The 26,087-nt window shown below is 45.7% G+C and overlaps 1 protein-coding gene across 5 annotated transcripts in view; it reads right to left on the bottom strand.

The window, feature by feature from the left end:
• SEMA6B (semaphorin 6B) overlaps window positions 1-26,087 on the bottom strand; it is a 683,939-nt gene that overhangs the window by 321,794 nt on the left and 336,058 nt on the right. For all 5 annotated transcript variants that reach the window (XM_069964532.1, XM_069964533.1, XM_069964531.1 and 2 more), the window contains one exon: window positions 5,581-5,679. In XM_069964532.1, coding sequence (XP_069820633.1) covers window positions 5,581-5,679 — 99 coding nt within the window. The remainder of the gene's footprint in view (window positions 1-5,580; window positions 5,680-26,087) is intronic.

The following is a 26,087-nucleotide window of genomic DNA, read 5'->3' as shown; positions in this document are numbered from 1 at the left end:
TACCGCCCGGCGGCAGCAGCAATGCGGGGGATCAGCTGTCAGCGTGACAGTTGACCCCCCTAAAACTGCCCAGAGCGGAGGATTCTCTGCTTCGGCCAGTTTAACCCGTTAGATGCTGCTGTCATGCTTTGACAGCGGCATTTAACAGGTTCCGGTCGGCGCCGCGGGTATACTGACTTGATCAGAAGTCCTGCAGCGAAGTCCGGCACCCGACGGTCTCCATGGTGATCCCGGGGTCCTAATGAAGGTCCCCGGGCTCACCATGGATATGCCTCTGCTCGGCCATACAGAGGTATGGGCTAACAGATACCTGTCAGGAACTATACACAATACACTGCATTACATCGGTAATGCAGTGTATTGTATCAGTGATCAATGATCAGTGATTAGTAATACACTAGTGTACAATAATGTACACTAGTGTAAAAGTGAAAAAAAATGTGCACCAAACACACAAAACACCCCCCCCATAATAAAAATGCATTACATTCCCCATACACTATAAAAAGTTACATGAAAAAGATCAAAAACACAAATCCTATACATATTTGGTATCACCACGTCCATAACGACCCAATCTATAAAACTATATCAATAATTATACCGCACGACACACGCTGTAAAAAATTTTTTTTTTAAAAACTACCAGAATAGCTGTATTTTATCAATCCACTTTAGAAAATACGCCATAAAAGAGATCAAAAAGTCATATACATATAAAACTAGGTATCAATAGAAACTACAGATCTTCCCGCAAAAAATAAGCCAGAAACCAGCTCTGTCGCCCAAAAGATAAGAACGCTATGGATCTTGCAATGTGGCAGTTTTTGAGGGTTTTTGCTAGGAAGATAGTTTCTATTGCGCCAAAGTGGTAATAGTTAAAAAAGGTACAGATACAGATTTTTACGGCGATCACTAATAGGCTCTATTCTGCTGCCATCAGCTCTTTATGGCGATGGCACAGAATAGTGCAGCAGCGCCGGTAAGGCCCGCAGCCCCCTCCTCTCAGCTATCGGAGGTCGCTGAGGGGTTGGAGCAGAGTGAGGGCTCAGTCCCGGCCAGTCCCCTCACCGGCGATCGCCGTTATTAACAGTTTAACAGCGGCCACCGGTAACGGGCATTGCCAGCGCAGCTGAACGCTTTCATCTCTTCTCACCGTGAATCCACGATGAGAGGAGATGAAAGCATGTCCCCCCTGTCCCCAGAATTAACCCTAGTGACCTGATCACTGACCCTCCCCTTCCAGGGCAGCCATCTGATCCAAGATGGCCACCGTCATCACTGTGAACAGACTCTGTTCACAGTAATGGATTCGTAAAAATGATCAACGCCCCATCCTCTCCACTACCGGAGGTTGCGGAGAGCATGGCGCAATGATCGGGGACCACCCGGTGTGGTCCCAGTACAAGCAATCAGCGGTATATACTATATACCGCTGATCGCTATTTCCAAATGGTGCCGGCACTATTATACCCCTGTCACTAAAGTCAAGTGCCCAGATTGCCCATAACCCCTCCAGATTGCCTGTAACCTCCCCAGATTGCCTGTCAACCTCCCCAGATTGCCTGTCACCTCCACAGATTGCCCATCACCTCCCCAGATTGCCCATCACCACCCTCAGATTGCCCGTCGCCACCCCAGATGGCCCATTGCCACCCCAGATAGCCAGTAACCACCCCAGAAAGCCTGTAACCACCCCCAGACAGCCCGTAACCACCACAGATTGCCACAGACTGCCCATAGCTACCCCAAATTTCCTGTAACCCCCCCAGATTGCTCGCAAAGGCCCCAGATTTCTCGCAACCACCCCAGATTGCCCATCACCTCCTCAGATTGCCTATCACCTCCCCAGATTGCCCGTAACCTCTCCAGATTGCCTGTAAACCTCCCCAGATTGCCCGTCACCTCCCCAGATTGCCCATCACCACCCTCAGATTGCCCGTCGTCACCCCAGATGGCCCGTTGCCACCCTAGATAGCCAGTAAACACCCCCAGATTGCCCATAACCACCCCCTATAGCCAGTAAACAACCCCAGATTGCCCATAACCACCCCAGACTGCCCGTAACCACCCCGTATTGGCACAGACTGCTCGTAACCACCCCAGATTGCCCATAATAACACCAAATTGCCTGTTGCCCGATAGCCAGTAAACACCCCGAGATTGTCCATTACCACCCCAGATAGCCAGTAAACACCCACATATTGCCTGTAACTAAAATGACACTCCTTCTCTTCTGAGCCCGGCTGTGTGCCCATACAGTGGTTTATGCCCAAATATGGGGTACCATTGTACTCAGGAGAACCTCTGTTACAAATGTTGGGATGCTTTTTCTCCCCTGTTCCTAGTGAAATTGAAAAATTTCAAAATAAACAAACATGTTATTGGAAAAAAAAAAAAAATGTTACGGTCTAGTTTTGAATACTTTCCTCCAATACCTGTGGGGTCAAAATGCTCACCACACCCTAAGATAAATTCTTTGAGGGGTGCACTTTTCTAAACGGGGTGAATTTTGGGGGGGTTCTATTCTGTAGACATTACAGGGGCACTGCAAACCCACCTGGCGCTTAGAAACTTCTTCAGAAAAAAGCATGCACTGAAAATGCTAATTGGCACTCCCTTACTTCTGAGGCCTGCTGTGTGCCCATACATTAGTTTATGCCCACATATGGGGTACCGTTCTACTCAGAAGAACCTGCTTTACATATATTGGCGTGAGTTTTCTCCCCTGTTCCTCGTGAAATTTAGAAATTTCAAACTAAACAAACATATTATTGGAAAAATTCTATTTTTTCATTTTTACTGTCTTCGTTTGAATACTTTCCTCTAATACCTGTGGGGTCAAAATGGTCACCACACACCGAGATGTATTCTTTGAGGGGTGTACTTTCCAAAATGGGGTGAATTATGTTACATACAGTAGTTACATAGTTACATAGTTAATACAGTTGAAAAAAGACACATGTCCATCAAGTTCAACCAAGGAGGGGATGGATACAGGGAAGGGGAGGGGTGATAGGTTCTATACATATGCATTTATATTATTTTGGTCTAAGAATTTGTCTAGGCCGGTTTTGAAGCCCTCTTATGGGGGGGTTCTATTCTGCTGACACTACAGGGGCATTGCAAATGCACCTGGTGCTTAGAAACTTTTTCAACAAAATCTGAACTGGAAATGCTAATAGGCACTCCTTTGCTAATAGGCACTCCTTCCCTTTTGAGCCCCGCTGTGTGCCCATACAGTGGTCTATGCCCACATATGGGGTACCGTTGTACTCAGGAGAACCTGCGTTACAAAATTTAGGGTGCATTTTCTCTCATGATTATTATGAAAATTAGATACTTTAATCTTAACAAATATATTAATGGAAAATTTCTATTTTCCATTTTTTTTTGGCCTAATGGTGAATACTTTCCTCCAGCCCCTGTAGGGTCAAAATGCTCATTATACCCCTAGATTAATTCTTTAAAGTGACTCTGTACCCACAATCTGTCCCCCCCAAACCACTTGTACCTTCGGTAGCTGCTTTTAAACCAAGATCTGTCCTGGGGTCCGTTCGGCAGGTGATGCAGTTATTATTTTAAAAACGACTTTTAATCCGTCATCGCTGTGTCTAACGGCCGGGGCTTACATTAGTATATGCATTAGGCTGGCACACCCACTCTGTCCTTCCTCCCCACCCTCCTCATGATTAGGAATGCTCCAGGCAGATTGCTTCCTATTTCCCTTCTGTGTGCATAATGAACATGGGCTGGATCGTTAAGACACCTGTGCAAAGCTCAAACAGCAGTTAATGTTCCTGGATCATTCCCAATGCTGAGGAGGGCGGGGAGGAGGGAAGGAGAGGTTGTGCCAGCCTAATGCATATACTAATGTAAGCCCTGGCCATTAGACACAGCGCTGCTGGATTAAAAGTCGTTTTTAAAACAATACCTGCATCCCCTGCCGAATGGACCCCAGGACAGATCTTTGATTAAAAGCAGCTATTAGTCTGGTCTGCTACAGACCAGATCTGTTGATTACTGAGCCGGGAGGCCCAGCGGGGTAAGTTGAACAGATCGACCCTCCGCGATTGCACTACTAGACCACCACGGAGGCAGATGGTCGCTAACTGCTGCAGTCCCAGGCTACTAGTAGCAGCCAGGACCATGGCAGTTAAGACGCCGTGTGGCCCCCCTCTGAACCCCGCTACCCGACCCAGGACATATAGTTATGTTATGGGTCTTGAAGGGGTTAAAGGGACTTTTTTATTCCAAATCTGTAATTTGTAGTTATCTACTCCTTTGCATTTCACTGTTGCAAGCCTACAAACTGCCCATGTTGATGCATAGAGATGACTACTTAGCTCAAGAATATAATGTAGAGGACTACTTAGCTTATAGCAAAGGAATGTAAGAACATAGAAAGATAAAAATTGCAGATATAGAATCAGCATTGTATACTCTACTGATGTATAATCTACTGATTATACATACATTTTATGCACTTATTGGGAAGCCTTGTTTCTGGATATTTACCTGAATATGGAACGCCTCCCTAAGGGTCCCTTATCCACGATATCTAAAATACTATTAGTCAGTGAGGCAGTAGCTAAACCATCCCTTATTGTGGTGTGGGAAAAGGAATAAAACACTACCTTCTTCTACAGTCTCACAGATTGTCAAGCATGCCCACGGCTTCTCACATTGTGTGAAGATAACTTTCATAAATTAGTAACAAGATGGTACAAAACTCCTCACTCTTTGATGAAAACTAATATCCTGGATAGTCATAATTACAGTAGATGCAATACTCATTCCAGGACACTTTCGCATATCTGGCTTACTTGCCCTAAAGTTCAGCACTACTTGAAAGAGATCACTTAGCATATCAAAAGTAGATGTGGCATTGAAGTGCACGTGGCACTTTATTACATTCACCTTAGCTTAACGTCATCTACCAACCTTGCTATTGACGGCTGCAAGCTTACACATTCCACTACATTGGAGATCAGAATTCCTTCCTTTTTTACAGGAATGCAGTGGCAGTACACAACAGATAGCTAGACTTCAGGAACTAAATTATTCAGTCAGCTGCTGTCATTAGTATAATTCTTCATATCATTTTAGTGGCTATTGTTTGTACAATGTGTTTGCTTCCTAAAGCACAAAAATTAATAAAAATGTACATGCTCTACAAGCAAAGTAACTGCCCTTCTTGAGGCCTGCGTGCCTCCTTTTGACACTTCACCTGCTCTGTTTATAGCATTTTTTTATATGCCATGTTTTTAAATAAAAATGCATTGGGGAAAAAATTAAAACACTATTATGTTTCAGTAACTTTGCTAAATAAAAATTTATAGGTGACACAAGGGAAAAAAAGAGTTGGTCAGTGTAATAAATTCAAATATTTTTGCAATGGCTCTTACAAGAAAATGTATTGTTTAACCTAGTATGATGTACTATGATGTGCTATATGATGTACTACTATGTACTATATATGTACTATATTCTGGTTTGGGTGACAAAAGATTATTCTTATATACTGAAAAAAAATACAATTACTTACACTGAAGTCTGAAAAAAAATACAATTACTTACACTGAAGTCTGCACATATGGGATTGAAAGCATTTGTTCCACAAGCAAACAGGGTTTCTCCGTGCAAAAGAAGGACTTTTACAAAGTTTCTGCACTCCTCCTATTGGACAGCAAAGATTACAGTTATGAAAACTTCCATAGTAATAAAATAGCAAATTATAAAGAAAAATTAAAAACACCTCAAAAGAAAAGCATTAGTATATCTAAACATCAATACAGTTTATACAAAATATCAGTCTTAGGACAAAGGGACAGATTTATCAAAGAGTGTAAAATATACACTGGTGTAAATTTACAATAGAAACCAATGACAGCTCCTCTTTCATTTTACGAGAACTGGAAGCTGAGCTGTGATTGGTGATTACTGTTAAGACATAATGGGAATTGTGGTTTTGCAACAGCTGGAGGGCCGCAGTTTGGAGACCCATGTTTTACATCCTTTCATAACTCTCCCCCAAAATGAGAAATGTGCCAGAATCATGTCACCAAATATGCCCAAAACTAGCATGCCCTAAATGTTTTGTGCTTTAGAGACTTTTATCACATGAACCACATGACATGGAGATCCATTTGAAGTTTCTCCCAAACCATATACTTTTTATGTATCTACCCCAGAATCCTGTTGTAAATATAAAAAATCTGTTCCAATTAAAAAAAAAAAACCTCCTAACATAAATATGGAAGGTAAATACACAGCACAGAGTCAGTGCTTTTAACCCCTTAGTGACCGCCGCACGTATTTTAACGGCGGTCACTAATGGGCTTTACTCCAATGCGTACGCCTTTTAACGGCGGATGCATCGGAATAAGTGACTGACCGGCGGCGGCAGCAGAGCGGGGGAGGACTCTCCGCTCCGAGCAGTTTAACCCATTAAATGCCGCTGTCAAACCATGACAGCGGCATCTAGCGGGTTCCGGTCAATGCCGTGGGTCACTTACGTGATCGTGATGTCCCACGGCGCCGTCCGGTCCTCCGATGTCTAATGAAGGTCCCTGGGTTCACCATGGAGATGCCTCATGCTGACTGGGGTTGCCGTGGCTATTGCCTGTCAGCATGAGGCATGATACAATACATTGCAGTACATTAGGTACTGCAATGTATTGTATCAGTGATCTAAGTATTTTACACTAGTGTAAAAGTAAAAAAAAGTGAAAAAAAATGTGCACCAAACACAACACAGCCCCCCCAGCCACCCCAATAATAAAAATGCATTACATTCCCCATACACTATAAAACATTACATAAAAGTGATCAAAAACACAAATCCTATACATAATCCTATAAAACGATATCAATAATTATACCGCACGGCACACGCTGTAAAAAATAAAATAAAAAAACAGTACCAGAATAGCTGTATTTTATCAATCCACTTTAGAAAATACGTCATAAAAGAGATCAAAAAGTCATATACATATAAAACTTGGTATCAATAGAAACTACAGATCTTAATAAGCCCAAAACCAGCTCTGTCGCGCAAAAGATAAGAACGCTTTGGATCTTGCAATGTGGCAACAGTTTTTGTGGGTTTTTGCTAGGAAGATAGTTTCTATTGCACCAAAGCGGTAATAGTTAAAAAAAAACCATACAAATGTGGTATCGCCGTAACCGTAGTGACCCAGAGAATACATGTATTATGTTATTAGTGACCACCGATACGGATTTTTACGGCGATCACTAATGGGCTCTATACTGCTGCCATCAGCTCTTTATGGCGACGGTGCAGAATAGTGCAGCGGTGTCGGTAACACCCGCAGCCCCCTCCTCTCAGCTATCAGAGGTAGCTGAGGGGTTGGGGAATAGTGTGGGCTCAGTCTCGGCCAGTCCCCTCACCGGCGATTGCCGTTATTACCAGTATAACGGCGGCCACTGGTAACAGACATTGCCAGCGCAGCTGAACGCTTTCATCTCTTCTCACCGTGAATCCACGGTGAGAGGAGTTGTAAACATGTCCCCCCCTGTCCCCAGAATTAAACCTAGTGACCTGGTCACTGACCCTCCCCACCCTGGGCGGCCATCTGATCCAAGATGGCCGTCGCCATCACTGTTAACAGACTCTGTTCACAGTGATGGATTCCTAAAAATGATCAACGCCCCATCCTCTCCACTACCGGAGGTTGCGGAGAGCATGGGGCAATGATCGGGGACCACCCGGTGTGGTCCCAGCACAAGTGATTAGCAGTATATACTATATACCGCTGATAGCTTTTTCCAAATGGTGTCGGCACTTTTTTACCCCTGTCACCAAAGTCAAGTGCCCCGGATTACCTGTAACCATCCCAGATTGCCCATCACCTCCCCAGATTACCTGTAACCACCCCAGATTACCTGTAACCACCCCAGATTGCCCATCACCTCCCCAGATTGCCTGTAACCACCCCAGATTGCCCATCACCACCCCAGATTGCTCGTCACCTCCCCAGATTGCCTGTAACCCCCCCAGATAGCCCGTAACCATCCCAGACAGCCCGTAACCATCCCAGACAGCCCGTAACCATCCCAGACAGCCCATAACTTATCGCAGACAGCCCGTAACCACCACAGATTGCCCGTAACCACCACAGATTGCCACAGACTGCCCGTAGCTACCCCAAATTGCCTGTAACCACCCGATTGCTCGCAACCACCCCAGATTGCTCGCAACCTCCCCAGATTGCCCGTCACCTCCCCAGATTGCCCGTCGCCTCCCCAGATTGCCCGTCGCCTCCCCAGATTGCCCGTTGCCTCCCCAGATTGCCTGTCGCCACCCAGATTGCCCGTCGCCACCCCAGTTTGCCCGTTACCACCCCATATATCCCCATATATAGGTTCTATTCTGCAGACATTACAGGGGCACTGCAAACGCACCTGGCACTCAGAAACTTCTTCAGAAAAATCATGCACTGAAAATGCTACTTGGCGCTCCCTTCCTTCTGAGGCCTGCTGTGTGCCCATACAGTGGTTTATGCCCACATATGGGGTACCATTCTACTCAGAAGAACCTGCTTTACACATATTGGGGTGAGTTATCTCCCCTGTTCCTCGTGAAATTGAGAAATTTCAAACAAAACAAACATATTATTGGAAAAATTCTATTTTTTCATTTTTACTGTCTTCATTTGAATACTTTCCTCTAATACCTGTGGGGTCAAAATGGTCACCACACCCCAAGATGTATTCTTTGAGGGGTGTACTTTCCAAAATAGGGTGATTTTTGGGGGGGTTTATTCTGCTGACACTACAGGGGCACTACAAACGCACCTGGCGCTCAGAAACTTCTTAAAAAAAATCTGCACTGAAAATACTAATTGGCGCTCCCTTCCTTCTGAGGCCTGCTGTGTGCCCATACAGTGGTTTATGCCTACGTATGGGGTACCGTTCTACTAAGGAGAACCTGCGTTACATATATTGGGGTGAGTTTTCTCCCCTGTTCCTCATGAAATTGAGAAATTTCAAACTAAACAAACATATTATTGGAAAAATTCTATTTTTTCATTTTTACTGTCTTCTTTTGAATACTTTCCTTTAATACCTGTGGGGTCAAAATGGTCACCACACCCCAAGATGTATTTATTGAGGGGTGTACTTTCCAAAATAGGGTGACTCTTGGGGGGTTCTATTTTGCTGACACTACATGGGGCACTACAAACGCACCTGGCGCTCAGAAACTTCTTCAGAAAAATCTGAACTGGAAATGCTAATTGGCGCTCCTTCCCTTCTGAGCCCCGGTGTGTGCCCATACAGTGGTTTATGGCCACATATGGGGTACCGTTGTACTCAGGAGAACTTGCGTTACAAAACTTGCAGTGCATTTTCTCTCATGCTTATTATGAAAATGAGATACTTTAAACATAACAAATATATTACTGGAAAATTTCTATTTTCCATTTTTTTTGCCTAATTGTGAATACTTTCCTCCAGCCCCTGTAGGGTTAAAATGTTCATTATACCCCTAGATTCAATCTTTAAGGTGTCTAGTTTCCAAAATGGGGTCACTTATGGGGGTGTCCAGTATACAAGCCTCCTAAATCAACTTAAAAAAAAAAAGAACTGGTCCCTAAAAAAATCAGTTTTGAAAATTTGATAATTTGCTTATACATTTCTAAGCCCCGTAACACCCTAAAAAAGTGAAACGAATTTTTGTCATGTGACTTTATTTTTTTAGAAGCAAAGAATTTCAAAGTTCGTAAAGTGCAAATTTTTCAAATTTTTCATGATATTTTGATGTTTTTCACAAAAAACACGCAAGACAGTGACCAAATTTTGCCACTAACATAAAGTACCACATGATACAAAAAAACTGCCTCAGAATCACTAGCATATGTTAAAGCATCACTGAGCTATAAGCGCATAAAGTGAGACAGGTCAGATTTTGAAAAATGAGCCTGGTCATTAAGGCTCAAATAGGCTTGGTCCCTAAGGGGTTAAAACGTTTTATTCTCCAGCCTCACCAGTCAACATAACATAGCCAGCACAATATACCCCTTTAGCAATGCGAAATAGTGCAACATATATACCTTTTCAGTAGCACAAAATATCATAATGCAGCAGTTAGGTGGGGGTCTGGGAAGACAACAGACGAATGCAGCCCTAACACTGGCACCCGCCCCAGCTGGCCCTACCTACTTGCCACAACAGTACTAGAGGTTACTGCAGACAAATGTGCAACGTTCCCTCTGCTGTAATCAGTGTAACACAAAACAAGGACAAGACAAACTCACACAATATAAGCATGGATGTATGTGGATAAGGATCAACTCACCCAATAGAGATGGTTGTGCAGCTCCAAGTGAATGAACAAGATGGGTGGGGTGCACGAGTCCTGGCGTGTGCCGGACGCTGGATTCAAGGAATAGTAGATGTTTATTATTGATTATGTTTTAATCTCATCTTCATGTTCGGGGAGTGCTGACAAACTCACACAATAACAGAATGGTCAGAAGTCTGGGTTGGCAACAATCTGGCAGCGAAGGTACAGAATCGAAATCCAAGAAGCAAGGTCAGGAGTCACAAAATCCAAAGGTCAGAATAACTATATCTCATGATCAGGGAAATGCTAGGTCAAGGCACAAGGCGCTATCAGGCAAGGGGGAAATGCCGGGGCTGAAACTTATAGTGAGCAGAAGACTAAGTGCTGACAGCTAACTGGCCAGGTCAGCTGTCAGTCACTGAGCCCTAAACATAACACCTGATGCCTATCGGCCGGGGGCGGTGAAGCCCCAACCGAGTCTACAATCAACTACAGCAGGCTGGCTGCCAGAGAAGCCAACGGCTTGCCCCCAAGAAACTAGCCCTGCTGATGCCTAAGGACGCTGTTGGCGTCTCTGGGCGCCGTGTGAACCCAGAAGTGCAGGGCGGCTGCTAGGTACGCTGTTGGCACGCCCCCAGCAACCAGCCTTACCTGTATCCAGGGACGCCATCCCCTCGGCAGAGCTGAGAGCTAGGTGCGCAGGTCGGTATGTGACAGAACCCCCCTCTGAATCCTGCACCCATAGATGACACAGAGGGTCTAATATGCCCCTTTCTCAAGCTGTCCCAGACACTAGATCAATGGTGCAGTTATACGGACGGTGAGGGGCAGAGCATCGGCGATAGTTTCAGTAAAAACATTAACAAAGTCCGCAATGAACTCAGGGACCTTAGGCAATTCTTGGACCGAACACACAGCAGGGAATTATAGAGGACAAATGGGAATCACAGGAACTTCCTGACCTGACTAGTTCCGTGGTTCTCCAGTCGAACACGGGATTGTGTTGGCGCAGCCAAGGTAACCCTAAAATCACATCTGCTGCTAGATTTTCTAAAACAAAAAAGGAAATCTCCCCATGGAGGAAGCCAACCTGCATGGAAACCTCGGGGGTTTGGTGGTTCACTAAACCAGCCCTTAAAGGATTGGAATCAGCGCCAGCCACAGTAAACGGATAAAATAATGGCACTAATTAAAGACCCAATGAATGGGCTTCTGATGCTTGGACAAAACTCAGGACGGCACCTGAATCCACCATAGCTGTACAGTGAACAGAAAGACCCTTAAACCACAGAGTAACGGGTAACAAAAACTTTTGAACAATTTTAGGAGGTACCTGCGTGCCTGAGTGACCCTCGGACTATCACTCAGGCACTGGCGTTTCCCGGCTTCTGGGATGGCTTTAATGGACATGTCTTTAGAAAGTAACCCGAATTCCCACAGTAGAAACAGAGGGAATTCTCCATACGAAATTTTCTACTGGCCGAGGCATTGTCCAGGACCGTGGGCTCTTCTGGGACCCCAGAAGAGGAGGGTGGCTCGGGCACCTTGAAAACCTGTTTAGGAAACTGGGCTGACCTCAACTGACCTAACGTCACCCCCACCCTCTCTCATTTCCTCTACCTCAATCTATGATTGATGGTCACAGCTAGCGTCATATAATCATTTAGATAGTCGGGAGTGGGGTGACTGACCATCATGTCTTTTACAACGTCGGACAGTCCCTGACGAAACAAAGTCCTCAGTGGAGAGTCTGGCCATCCCGTCAGGGTGCACCATTGGCGGAACTCCTCACAGAACAAGTGATGAGTGAACATGCTCATCCGAGCTGGTACTCTTTTGAGTATTTTGGTACTCAATGGTACTCGTTTGTCGGACGAGCATCTCGCGATACTCGAGATAATGGCATCATCCGTTTCCTGTAAGTTTGGATGCAATTTCTCAGCCAATCAACATGCAGGAGACTCTTTGGTACATCCTGCGATCATGTGGGACCCATACATGTCGATCGCAGTGATTGGTTCGCCAGATCAGATGACCCTGCCATATAAAAATCTCGTCCATCGAGCCTCGGCTCACATGCATGCTGGAAGAGAATAGGGACAGAGCTGCTGCTTGTCAGGGAGAGTGTTAGGGAGGGAATTAGCATTCCAATAGGCAGGGAATACTAGAGAAAGAAGCAAACAGCCCTTGTAAGGGCTTAAAATGTTTTGTTTTTTGTATTACTCCAGACTGCTGGCTAGGGATTGCAGTGCAGCTACCACAATTCCAGCAGCACACTGTGGTGATCAGCTGCTGGAAGAAAGGGGACAGCAGGTGTTGCATACAGACCCCTAAGAAGTGCTCAGTACTATTGTATTATTTTGTGGCTGGTGCTGCTGCTGTCATACATTGTATTGCTGTGATTTGTAGTACACCTGCATAGAACTTCACTGCTCATTGTCCTGTGTAACAGGTGGCATAAACCAGAGACCACCACTTACACACAGACTCTATACGACAGCCTCCAAATACTAGTGTGACCACCAGTATATTTTCTTATTTCTTAGTGAAGGCATATCCAAGCTCACTGCTAATTGCCCTGTGTGAGAGGGTGTCATACACTTAATAGCTGAATTCACTAACAGATTGTATATGACAGCCTCCAAAAAACTAGTGTGACCAGACCACCAGTAAATCTTCTTATTTCTGTATTTCTTAGTGAAGGCACTTCCGAGCTCACTGCTAATTGCCCTGTGTGAGAGGGTGTCATACACTAAATAGCTGCAGTCACCAACAGATTGTATACGACAGCCTCCACTATTGTGACAAGACCACCAGTATATTTTCTTATTTCTGTATTTCTTAGTAAAGGCTAGTGATGAGCGAACATGTTCATCCGAGCTTGGTACTCGTTCGAGTATTAGGTGCTCGATGATACTCGTTACTCGGATGAGCATCTCGCAATACTCGAGAAAATCTCATTATCCGCTTTTTCTCAGCTAATAAACATGCAGGACACTCTTTGGTACATCCTGCGATCACATGTTGATAGCAGCAATTGGTTGGCCAGATCAGATGACCATGCCATATAAAAATCTTGGCCGCCGAGGCTCGGCTCACATGCATGCTAGAAGAGATTAGGGAAAGAGCTGCTGCTGGTCAGGGAGAGCTTTAAGGAGGGAATTAGCGTTCCAGGAGGCAGGGAATACTAGCGAAACAACCAAACAGCCCTTGTAAGGGCTTCAAATAGTTTTTGTATTACTACAGACTGCTGGCTGGTACTTGCAGTGCAGCTACCACGATTTCAGCAGCACACTGTGGTGATTGGCTACTGGCAGAAAGGTGTTGCATGCAGACCCCTAAGAAGTGCTCAGTACTATTTTATTGGGACCTCTACATTTTCTGATTTCTGTATTTCTTACACAAGGCATATCTAAGTTCACTACTGCTTCCACAGTGTAAAGGGGGTGTCACAGAGTGTATATAGGTGCAGCCACCAACAGATAGTATCCCACAGCCCCCTAAAAACTAGTGGGCCCTCTACTATATTTCCTGATTTCTGTATTTCTTACGCAAGGCATATCTAAGTTCACTACTGCTTGTTCAGTTTGAAGAGGGTGTCACAGAGTGTGTATAGGTGCAGCCACCAACAGATTGTATACCACAGCCCCCTAAAACTAGTGGGCCCTCTACTATATTTCCTGATTTCTGTATTTCTTACACAAGGCATAACTAAGTTCACTACTGCTTGTTCAGTGTAAAGGGGGTGTCACAGAGTGTATATAGGTGCAGCCACCAACAGATTGTATCCCACAGCCCCCTAAAAACTAGTGGGCTCTTTACTATATTTTCTGATTTCTGTATTTCTTACGCAAGGCATATCTAAGTTCACTACTGCTTGTTCAGTGTAAAGGGGGTGTCACAGAGTGTGTATGCTATATGTTAGCTATAGAGCACTTAAATATAGGTGGTAAATCATGGCAGGTCAAGCAATTGATAACCTGTAAAAGTGACTATGTTGTCTATGTAATAACATGCCCTTGTGGCATGTTTTACATAGGCAAGACTATTAGAAGGCTGTTCACACTGTTCCGCAAACACCGCCACTCAATCGTAACAGGAAAAGGGTCCACTAAGATGATTGAGCAAATTAAGGCGGCACATAATGGCAACCGTGAAGTGCTGAAGTTTGCCGGACTAGAGCAGGTTAATGTGCCCAGAAAAGGGGGAGACAGGCTTCTCTTTTTAGGAGTTTTTTTTATAACTGTCTCCCCCTTTTCTGGGCACATTAACCTGCTCTAGTCCGGCAAACTTCAGCACTTCACGGTTGCCATTATGTGCCGCCTTAATTTGCTCAATCATCTTAGTGGACCCTTTTCCTGTTACGATGTTTGCGGAACCGTGTGAACAGCCTTCTAATAGTCTTCCCTATGTAAAACATGCCACAGACAACATAGACACTTTTACAGGTTATCAATTGCTTGACCTGCCATGATTTACCACCTATATTTAAGTGCTCTATAGCTAACATATAGCATACACACTCTGTGACACCCCCTTTACACTGAACAAGCAGTAGTGAACTTAGATATGCCTTGCGTAAGAAATACAGAATTCAAGAAATATAGTAGACGGCCCACTAGTTTTTAGGGGGCTGTGGGAAACAATCTGTTGGTGCCTGCACCTATACACACTCTGTGACACCCCCTTTACACTGAACAAGCAGTAGTGAACTTAGATATGCCTTGCGTAAGAAACACAGAAATCAGAAAATATAGTGGAGGGCCCACTAGTTTTTAGGGGGCTGTGGGATACAATCTGTTGGTGGCTGCACCTATACACACTCTCTGACACCCCCTTTACACCGAACAAGCAGCAGTGAACTTAGATATGCCTTGCGTATGAAATACAGAATTCAAGAAATATAGTAGAGGGCCCACTAGTTTTTAGGGGGCTGTGGGAAACAATCTGTTGGTGCCTGCACCTATACACACTCTGTGACACCCCCTTTACATTGAACAAGCAGTAGTTAACTTAGATATGCCTTGCATTAGAAATATAGAAATCATAAAATATAGTAGAGGGCCCACTAGTTTTTAGGGGGCTGTGGGATTCAATCTGTTTGTGGCTGCACTTATACACACTCTGTGAAAGTATTAGTGAGAGAAATCACTATGCACCACCTGTGGATTCAGACTCTAATGCTGGTTGTGAGATCTAGCCTAGTTCACACTAGAATGCGGTGTTTCGGGGTGCAAACTCAGTAAAAGGATACACCTGATACAGTCAATGTCAACAGAAAGAATGAATGAAATGCACTTACCGATCTTCAACTTCAAAACCTTTTATTAAAGTGCTTCAATTTGCATTACATAGCAGAGAGGGGGTAACGGAGTCTAGTACATCTTGCAGTGACGGCCCGTTTCACGCCTATCCGACGCTTCGTCTGGATGCGTCATCACGTCCATTCTCACATGTCATGCATAAATAGCAATCAAGTGCATACAAACCATGTGTCATGAAAAAACAATACATTTAAAAACTGTAAAACTGTAACCTATAAGAAGACATTCATTTAGTTTCTATCGTTTAAACCTAAAGGACCAGGAGCATTAAAAAATTAAACGAGATAGTTATAAAAAAAACTCCTAAAAAGAGAAGCCTATCTCGTTTAATTTTTTAATGCTCCTGGTCCTTTAGGTTTAAACGATAGAAACTAAATGAATGTCTTCTTATAGGTTACAGTTTTACAGTTTTTAAATGTATTGTTTTTTCATGACACATGGTTTGTATGCACTTGATTGCTATTTATGCATGACATGTGAGAATGGACGTGATGACGCATCCAGACGAAGCGTCGGATAGGCGTGAAACGGGCCGTCACTGCAAGATGTACTAGACTCCGTTACCCCCTCTCTGCTATGTAATGCAAATTGAAGCACTTTAATAAAAGGTTTTGAAGTTGAAGATCGGTAAGTGCAACTCATTCATTCTTTCTGTTGACATTGACTGTATCAGGTGTATCCTTTTACTGAGTTTGCACCCCGAAACACCGCATTCTAGTGTGAACTAGGCTAGATCTCACAACCAGCATTAGAGTCTGAATCCACAGGTGGTGCATAGTGATTTCTCTCACTAATACTTTCACAGAGTGTGTATAAGTGCAGCCACAAACAGATTGAATCCCACAGCCCCCTAAAAACTAGTGGGCCCTCTACTATATTTTATGATTTCTATATTTCTAATGCAAGGCATATCTAAGTTAACTACTGCTTGTTCAATGTAAAGGGGGTGTCACAGAGTGTGTATAGGTGCAGGCACCAACAGATTGTTTCCCACAGCCCCCTAAAAACTAGTGGGCCCTCTACTATATTTCTTGAATTCTGTATTTCATACGCAAGGCATATCTAAATTCACTGCTGCTTGTTCGGTGTAAAGGGGGTGTCAGAGAGTGTGTATAGGTGCAGCCACCAACAGATTGTATCCCACAGCCCCCTAAAAACTAGTGGGCCCTCCACTATATTTTCTGATTTCTGTGTTTCTTACGCAAGGCATATCTAAGTTCACTACTGCTTGTTCAGTGTAAAGGGGGTGTCACAGAGTGTGTATAGGTGCAGGCACCAACAGATTGTTTCCCACAGCCCCCTAAAAACTACTGGGCCCTCTACTATATTTCTTGAATTCTGTATTTCTTACGCAAGGCATATCTAAGTTCACTGCTGCTTGTTCGGTGTAAAGGGGGTGTCAGAGAGTGTGTATAGGTGCAGCCACAAACAGATTGTATCCCACAGACCCCTAAAAACTAGTGGGCCCTCTACTATATTTCTATATTTCTTAGGCAAGGCATATTTAAGATCACTACTGCTTGTTCAGTCTAAAGGGGGTATCACAGAGTGTGTATAGGTGCAGCCACCAACAGATTGTATCCTACAGCCCCCTAAAAACTAGTGGGCCCTCTACTATATTTCTGTATTTCTTAGGCAAGGCATATTTAAGTTCACTACTGCTTGTTTAGTGTAAAGGGGGTGTCACAGAGTGTGTATAGGTGCAGCCACCAACAGATTGTATTCCAAAGTCCCCTAAAAACTAGTGGGCCTTCTAATATATTTCCTGATTTCTGTATTTTTTATGCAAGGCATATCTAAGTTCACTACTGCTTGTTCAGTGTAAAGGGGGTGTCACAGAGTGTGTATAGGTGCAGCCTCCAACAAATTGTATCCTACAGCTCCCTAAAAACTAGTGGGCCCTCTACTATATTTCCTGATTTCTGTATTTCTTACACAAGGCATATCTAAGTTCACTACTGCTTGTTCAGGGTTCAGGGCAGGGTGACACAGTAGCACCCGTTGAGGAGTGAGCAGTGGCACACCGCAGACGTTCACTCCCTAGCTTCTTCTCGCAACTTATGGGGTTTCAGAGTACACCACTATTGAAACCACAGCAGCCTGAACAGGTGATCACGTGGATAGCGGATAATGTGTCCAGTAACTTATCCACCACCCAGTCCACCCTCGCTACCCAAGGGAGTGGAACCCTTGCTCCAGCAGCTCAGCCTCCTTTCTCACAGCCTGGCCCCTCCAGGGAAAGAAGGGATTCAGATCCACCACCACCATGCTCCCAGGAACTCTTTTCTGGACCCTTCCCTGAGTCTGAGCAACTGAGTCTGAGTTTTCGATCTGTCTCGATGCCGAAACTATGCAGCTCAGTCAGTGGTTGATGAGAGTGGGGACTTGCAAGCAGGGTTGAAAGAGATGTCTGATGATAACGATGAGACCCGGTTGTCAGAGAGTGAGGTTGTTGTCATGGATGTAACTCAAAGTGGGGAGCAGAGTGAAGAATTGGAGGAAGAGCTGGTGGATGAGGATGAGGTGACTAACCTGAGCTGGTTGGATAAGCCTAGTGAAGACAGTGCTTCTAAGGGGGAGGCAAGTTCACCTGCAGGACTGGTTGGAAGAGGAAGAGGGGGGGGAAGAGGGAGAAGCAGGGGCAGAGTGAGTAGTTCAGCAACTGTTTCACGGAGTCAAACTCCCGTGGCCAGGCCTAGATGTTCCCAAGTCTGGAGGTTTTTTAAAGAAAGTGCGAATGACCGACAGATTGTAGTGTGAAACGTGTACCTTGCATGGATCAGCAGGGGAGCCACCACTACCAGCCTAACCACTACCAGCATGCGCAGGCATATGAGTGCTAAACACCCCACTCAGTGGAACCAAGGCCGTTCAGTCAGTGCAAGTCACACCCCTCCTCCTTCCCCTTTGTCAGTCCCCCCACCCAGGCCCCAGGAACAAGCGCCTCAAACCCTACACGCAACCCTTCACCTCCACTATGCTCCACACCCTCCAGCAAGCTGTCCAAGCGCAGCGTTCAACTGTCCCTGCAGCAGACCTTCGAACGGAAGCGCAAATACACTGCCAGTCACCCGCACACACAAGCCTTAAATGTGCACATAGGCAAACTGCTGAGCCTGGAGATGCTGCCCTATTGGCTGGTAGAGACAGATGCTTTTAGGAACCTTATGGCGGCGGCTGTCCCTCGGTACTCTGTCCCCAGCTGCCACTACTTTCAGGGTGCGTCGTCCCAGCCCTACACCAGCAAGTGTCGGATAACATCATTCGTGCCCTGATCAGCGCGGTCAGTGACAAGGTCCACCTAACCACGGACACGTGGACAAGTCCTGGGGGGCAGGGACACTATATTTTCCTGATGGCACATTGGGTCAACTTGGTGGAGGCTGGGACAGAGTCTGACCCTGCTTCCGCTCATGTGCTGCCCACAGCGAGGATTGCGGGGCCTACCTCGGTCACGGTCTCTCATGATTCTCCTCCTCTTCTTCCTCTTCCTCTCTATTACCCTCCACGAGCATGTTGCCTCCATTTCGTAGCGCTAGCTGCATCAGCACTGCGGTGGGTAAGCGCCAACAGGCGATGTTGAAACTGCTCACCTTAGGCGACAAGAGGCACACGGCCCAGGTGCTGTCGCAGGGCATCACGGTGCAGACAGATCTTTGGCTCGCCCCACGGAGCCTCAAACCAGGCATGGTTGTGTGTGACAATGGGTGGAACCTGGTGGCAGCTCTGCAACTCGGCAGCCTCAAACATGTACCATGCCTGGCCCATGTGTTCAACCTAGTAGTGCAGCGGTTCATTTGGCTGACTTGCTCACCAAGGTCCGGCGCATCTTTGCGCATTTCCGCAAGTCAACCACGGATGCTGCCACCCTTAGGGCAGTGCGTTTGCAACTGCCAGCTCACAAACTGTTGTGCGACGTGCCCACACGGTGGAATTCCACCTTCCAGATGGTAGCCAGGGTTTAACTGCAACAAAGAGCCATTGTGGAATGTCAGATGTCAACCTTGGTAAGAAGCGGTAGTGAGGTCAGTCAGCCACCTCAAATCTACAATGAGGAGTGGACGTGGATGTCTGCTATCTGTCAGGTACTGAGCCCCTTTAAGGACTCAACACAGATGGTCAGCGGCGATGCCGCCATCATCAGCCTCACCATCCCGCTGCTGTGTCTGCTTCAAACCTCCCTGCTCAGCCTGAAGTCTGACACTTTGCCTTAGTCTCAGGAGACGGGTAAAGAACATCCGCCGCCAGATAGCCAGTCCACCCTGACGTCAGTTTCTAACCACGGAGTAGAGGATGAGGAGGATGAAAAAGAGGAGGAAGAAGAGCAGACTGCTACCGCGACTGAAGAGGGTACCCATGCTCAATCCTTAGTTGTTGAGCGTGTATGGCCTGAAGAGGAGGAATTGGTGGAGGAGGAGGAGCAAGAGGAAATTGAGCCTATTGAGGAGAGGGAGTTCTTGCGTGTTAGGACCCTGGCACACATGGCTGACTATGTTAGGCTGTTTATCCTGTGACCCTCAGGTTAAATTTTTTTTTGCCAACACCGATTACTGGGTGTTCACCCTCCTGGACCCTCGGTACAAACACAACTTTTCCACTCTCATTCCTGTTGAGGAACGCAGTATGAGAGTGAATCAATATCAACAGGCCCTGGTGCAGAAGCTGAAAATGTACTTCCCATCTGACACCGCTAGTGCCAGAGGACGTAGTTCTGTGGTCCAAAGAGAGGGGGAGAGGAGGGGTGGAGCAGGCAGCTTGTCAAGGGGCAGGGGAACACTGTCCAAGGCCTTTGACAGTTTCATGGCACTCCAGCAAAAATATGTCAACCGTCCCCAGTCTAGACAGAGTAGGGGGGAGGCCTTCAGAAAGATGGTGAAGGAGTACCTTGCTGACCATACCAACGTCCTTCCTGATCACTCTGCTACATACAACTACTGGGTTGCAAAACTGGATTTGTGGCCCAAACTGGCGCTTTACGCCTTGGGGCTGGGTTCACACTATGTATATTTGAGGCTGTATTTGTGAGGCTGTATAGCAACCAAAACCAGGAGTGGATTGAAAACACAGAAAGGCTCTGTTCACATAATGTTGTAATTGAGTGGATGGCCGTCATTTAATGGCAAATATTTGCTGTTATTTTAAAACAACGGCTGTGGTATTGAAATAATGGCCGTTATTTACTGTTATATGGCGGCCATCCACTCAATTTCAACATTGTGTGAACAGATCCTTTCTGTGTTTTCAATCCACTCCTGGTTTTGGTTGCTATGAGGACCTGACATGAGGACCAAATACAGCCTCAAATATACATAGTGTGAACCCAGCCTAAAGGTGCTGGGCTGCCCTGCCGCTACCGTGTTGTCAGAGCGGGTCTTCAGTGCAGCCATCATCACTGATAAGTGCACCCGCCTGTTAACTTACAGCACTGACAGGCTGACGTTTATAAAAATGAACAAATCCTGGGTTTCATCTGTCATTCCAAGTGTCCACCCGGGGAAAGCAGCTCAACATGTAGATTCTTGGTATCTCCTCCTCCTCTTCCTCCTTCAATTCTCAGCCAACAGCCAGGTCTTCTTCCGCCATTCTGTGTCTGGCCACATTTTTTGGAGGCTCACTTGCTACCTCACTCACTTTTAATGGTTCTCTGTGTCCTCACTGTCATGCTCTGACGTCACTACGTCTGCGGAGGAGCGGGACTGGTTGCCGGGGGCCCACCAATCGCGTCTCCGGCAATCAGCCAGCTGTGTTATCTTTTTTTTTTATAGTTAAATCTTTTTTGATAAACCAGATAAAAAGCAGAATAAAGACACATACGGCATGTACATTAAGCGCTCATCAGGTGACAAGGATCCAAGACAACAACACCGGTATATCCTATGATGTACATAAATGCAAGTGTATAATATAGACAGTACAATTATAGAAAATAAACAGAGTAGAAGGAATATAAGTGCCCGTCAGGTACAAACAGAATACTACTGTATCAGAAATAGGTCCCTGAGCCAAAAAAGAAGGGAGGGGAGCAAAGAAGAGGACAGACAAGGAAAAGGGAGGGAGGGAAGGGGGGAGGGGGGAGACAGGGTCAGTCAAAGGGGAAGATGACCTCTTATGGCACAGTACAGAAAGAGGACAATTCAGTTCATATCCAAGTTTCCTATCGGAGCCAACTCTGAAATTTCGTCTGTGTCTCTGTACATGTCCCACTGTATCCAAGTTTGTCTGAATTAGACTTGTTTGTCATTGTCATCAGAAACCATCTCCTCCATCTTCCGGACCTTATTTAGGGTATCCACAAATTCCATCTTAGAGGGAGGACGGGTTTGTCTCCAAAGACATGGGATGACTGCCCTCGCAGTGCCCACAAAATGTCTAAGCAATCCCTTCTTTGCAAGATGGGAGGCTCCAGGTAGCAGAGAAAGGAGTGCCAATTTAGGGCTCGGGGTTACGGATGAGGAGCTAACCTTATTATATAGCTGGAATACAGAGGTCCAGAATGGGACAATTTTGGGGCAACTCCACTAGATGTGGAGATAGGAGCCAATCGCTCTTCCGCACCTCCAGCAGGTAGAGGAAACGGAAGGAAACATGGAGTGCAGTTGGTCAGGACATCTGTACCATCTACTGAGAATTTTATAGTTCCTCTCCTGAATTCTGCAAGATATGGGGGCCTTATGTGTTAGCATAAAGATTTTGGACAGTTCTTCTTCTGTAAAGGAGCAATTTAAATCCTGTTCCCAGGAAAGGAGAAACCCAGGTTTGGCGTCCTCCTTCTCCACCGTGCTTCTAAGCGCAGCATAGACTGAGGAAATCGTGTGGGTAGAGGGTTCAGATTGTGCACATAGTAATTCAAAGGAAGTAAGTTCCCTATATATCTGGGCTTTAGGTGAAAGAGAATTAAAGTAGTGGGCCAAACGGCCCCAAAGGAGCCAAGCCCCAGGAGGAGGTAGCGGATCAGAGGGCGCACTTGTCTACCTGAGAGCACCTAATATAGGCGGGGTTTATTGTGCAGTGGTATGTCTAAGATGTTCTGAGTGTCTGAATCTATAGAAAACCAAGAGTTGCTAAATAGAGGGGTGAGGGGTCTGGATGAAATCTTGTTAAAAAAAAACTATCCCATATCAGTAAGAGTACTCTCGTTACATAAGGGACGGAGGTGGCTATAGTATGTTCAGAGGGGGAATCCATGGAAGAGCAGAGGGATGAGCATGAGAAACAGACGTTTCAAAAGCCACCCATCTCTTAGTAGTCTCATGGTGACATAGATCTAAGACACGAGTACAAATGGCAGCCTGGTAGTAAAATTTAAAGCTAGGAAGACCCCCACCACCCCTCTCTTTAGATCTAATCAATACTTTATGGGAGATACGCAGGTTGCCAGGATGCCACAAGAAGAAGGATGAGTAGGGATGGTCCGAATCTTCCGAGGTTCGGGTTCGTATGAACCCGAAAGCTTGGCATCAGATTCCTGCTGTCTGCCCGATCCATGCAGCGGGTGGATACAGCGGGAGGGCCGCCTGGAAAACTGGGATACAGCCTATGGCTATGGCTGTATCCCAGTTTTCCATGTGGTCCTCCCGCTGTATCCACCCTCTCCACAGAGCCGCCAGGCAGTGGGAATCATTGCAGAGAGTTCGGGTTCGTACGAACCTGAACCGAAACAGGTTCGGACCATGCCTAGCCCTGAGTTTAGCTAAAAAGGCCCCTGGGACAGGACAAGGCAGAGCCTGCATAAGATAGAGGATCTTGGGCAGAATATCCATTTTCAGGGCTGCCATCTTACCAAACCATGATAAAGTGAGAGAGCCCCAAGACCATAAGTCCGCCTCGATAGACTTCATGAGCGTGGGGAAGTTGGCTCCAAATAAATCATTTAGATCACTAGTAATGTTGATCCCTAAATATCGCAGCTGTTTAGGTTGGACCTTGAAAGGAAACTGCTTGGCTATCCAATCAAATTCCTCTGCAGGTAGGGAGACATTCAGCAGTTCAGATTTATGGGCATTAACTTTGTAATTACTAACGGAGCCAAATTCCTCAAACGCTGCAAGGATGGCGGGCAAGGAGGTGCATGCAGAGGTAAGATATAATAGCAGATCATCTGCGTAAAGGGACAATTTATGCATCTGTCTACCAAACGACAGGCCAGGGATAGAGGGATTATTCCTCAGGGCCACCACCAGATGTTCCATCACTAAAACGCAAAGTAAAGGGGATAAGGGGCATCCCTGTCTTGTCCCGTTACGTATAGCAAAGGGAGAAAACAGGGAGCCATTTGCTCTCACACATGCAAGAGCACCCTTATAAGGGGCAAGTATGAATTGTAACACATGTGGGCCCATGCCCATCTCCTCAAGGGCTAAACTCATAAAGTCCCATTCTATTCTGTCGAATGCCTTTTCGGTGTTAATGGAGAGCAATCAAATGGGAATTTTATGTTGTCTGGCAGCGGCCATGAGAGAAAATGTCATGAGGGTGTTGTCCCTGGCCTCCCTCCCAACACTTAAAGCCAACTTGGTCATAATGAACCAGGGAGGGAAGCAAGGGATCCAGTCGCATGGCTAGGATCTTAGAATACATTTTCATATATAGGTTAATTAGAGAGATAAGGTGGTAGTTGGAGCAAACTTCCTTATCCTTCCCTTGTTTCGGAATAACCGAGATGTGAGCAGTAAGAGCCTGAGGTGGAAAGCAAGAACCCTGTATAATGGAATTATAGGATTCCAATAAAGGAGACAGGAGGAATCCACTGAATGTCTTATAAAAAACGTGCAGTTAATCCATCTGGCCCTGGGCTCTTACCGTTTTTAAGATTCTTAATTACCATGCTCAGTTCCTCCAAACTCATGGGCTCCTCTAACGCCAACCATTTCTCCTCCGGAATAGTAGGGAGCTTATTTTTTCTAGGGATGGTCCAAACCTGCCGAGGTTCGGGTTCGTACGAACCCAGACTCTTGGCAATGATTCCCGCTGTCTTAAACCTCCATGGAGAAGGTGGATACAGCATGAGGACTGCCTGGAAAACCGGGATACAGCCCCAGCCATAGGCTGTATCCCAGTTTTCCAGGCGGTCCTCCCGCTTTATCCACCATCTCCACGGAAGTTTAAGACAGCGGGAATCATTGCCGAGAGTCCGGGTTCGTACGAACCCGAACCTCGGAAGGTTTGGACCATCCCTAATTTTTACATAAGTATGATAGGATTTTTTCTTTAAACAAGGAAGAAGAAAGATGGGAGAATTTGGAGTTTAAGTGATACAAGGATTGATAATAGGAACAAAATTCCTCCAAAATATGAGATGTAGTGTGCAGTTTCCCTCTGGAAGCAGAATTAAGGGAGAGAATGTATGAAGCGGACTTCCTAGCGTGTAGGGATCTCGCCAGCAACGAACCACTCTTATCAGCATGCATACATAGGTACTTTTTATTCAAAGCCGAGAGAATCAGCTGGCGAGTTGCAGAACTCTGAGCCTGGAGTTCAACCGAGAATGCCCATTTATTTTGGGTCTCAGCATGGGTCAGGGTGTCAAACAATCGTTTGAGCTTCAAGGAGTTTGCCTTTTTGAGCCGTGCGCCATGGGCCATGAAGATACCGCGGACAGTACACTTTAGGGCTTTCCATTTGATGGGTGCAGCTATTGAGTGTTTCTATAAATGTAGAAATAACATTCTGAACCTCGGTGAGGCACAAGGTGTCTTGGAGCAAGAGAAAGGCTAATTTATGGGGGTTTCTGTTGAACTCCAGGCTCAAATCGACCGGAACGTGGCCGGACCATACTATGGCATCAATAGAGGCCTTAGGTGTGCAGGATAAAAGCGGGTGGTTGACAAAGATCATGTCCAAACAACTATAGGAAGAATGGGGAGGGAAAAAGTGAGTGTAGTCCTATGTGCTTGGGTGTAGTACTCGCCATGTGTCTATGAGATGACGAGAGTGAAATTCTTTTCTCAGTCTACGCAGCGCTGCAAAGGAGAGGGAGGACTTACCACTAGAGGAGTCTAATTCAGGGTCCCAGACCCAATTGAAGTCGCCTCCCATAAAGATTTTAGAGGAACCTGCAAACTCATCCAGGCAGCGTAGGAAGTCCAACCCAAACAAAACCTAACCTTGATTGGGAAAATAAACAGTGACAACAGTGAACAATTGGGAGGCATAGGAGAATTGAAGGAAGAGATAGCGGCCCAGTGGGTCTCTCAATACGTTAGTGACGTCCGGTTGAAAGGACAGGTGAAATGCGACAGAGACCCCTTTACATTTGGCTTTATCATTAGTAGAATGATACCAGGTCGGGTATTACCTATATAGCAATTTAGGACAAGATGCAGTCTGGAAGTGCGTTTCTTGAAACAATGCTATCCAAACTTTACGTTTCTGGAGGTAATATAGAATTTGGCTCAGTTTTTGGGGCACATTCATGCCCTTTACATTAAAAGAACATACCCTAATGGTGTCCATAA

The sequence above is a fragment of the Dendropsophus ebraccatus genome, chromosome 3 (genome assembly GCF_027789765.1).
Source record: "Dendropsophus ebraccatus isolate aDenEbr1 chromosome 3, aDenEbr1.pat, whole genome shotgun sequence".
NCBI lineage: Eukaryota > Metazoa > Chordata > Amphibia > Anura > Hylidae > Dendropsophus > Dendropsophus ebraccatus.
The sequence above is the reverse complement of the archived record's forward strand: the minus strand, read 5'-3'. Positions and strand labels throughout refer to the sequence as shown.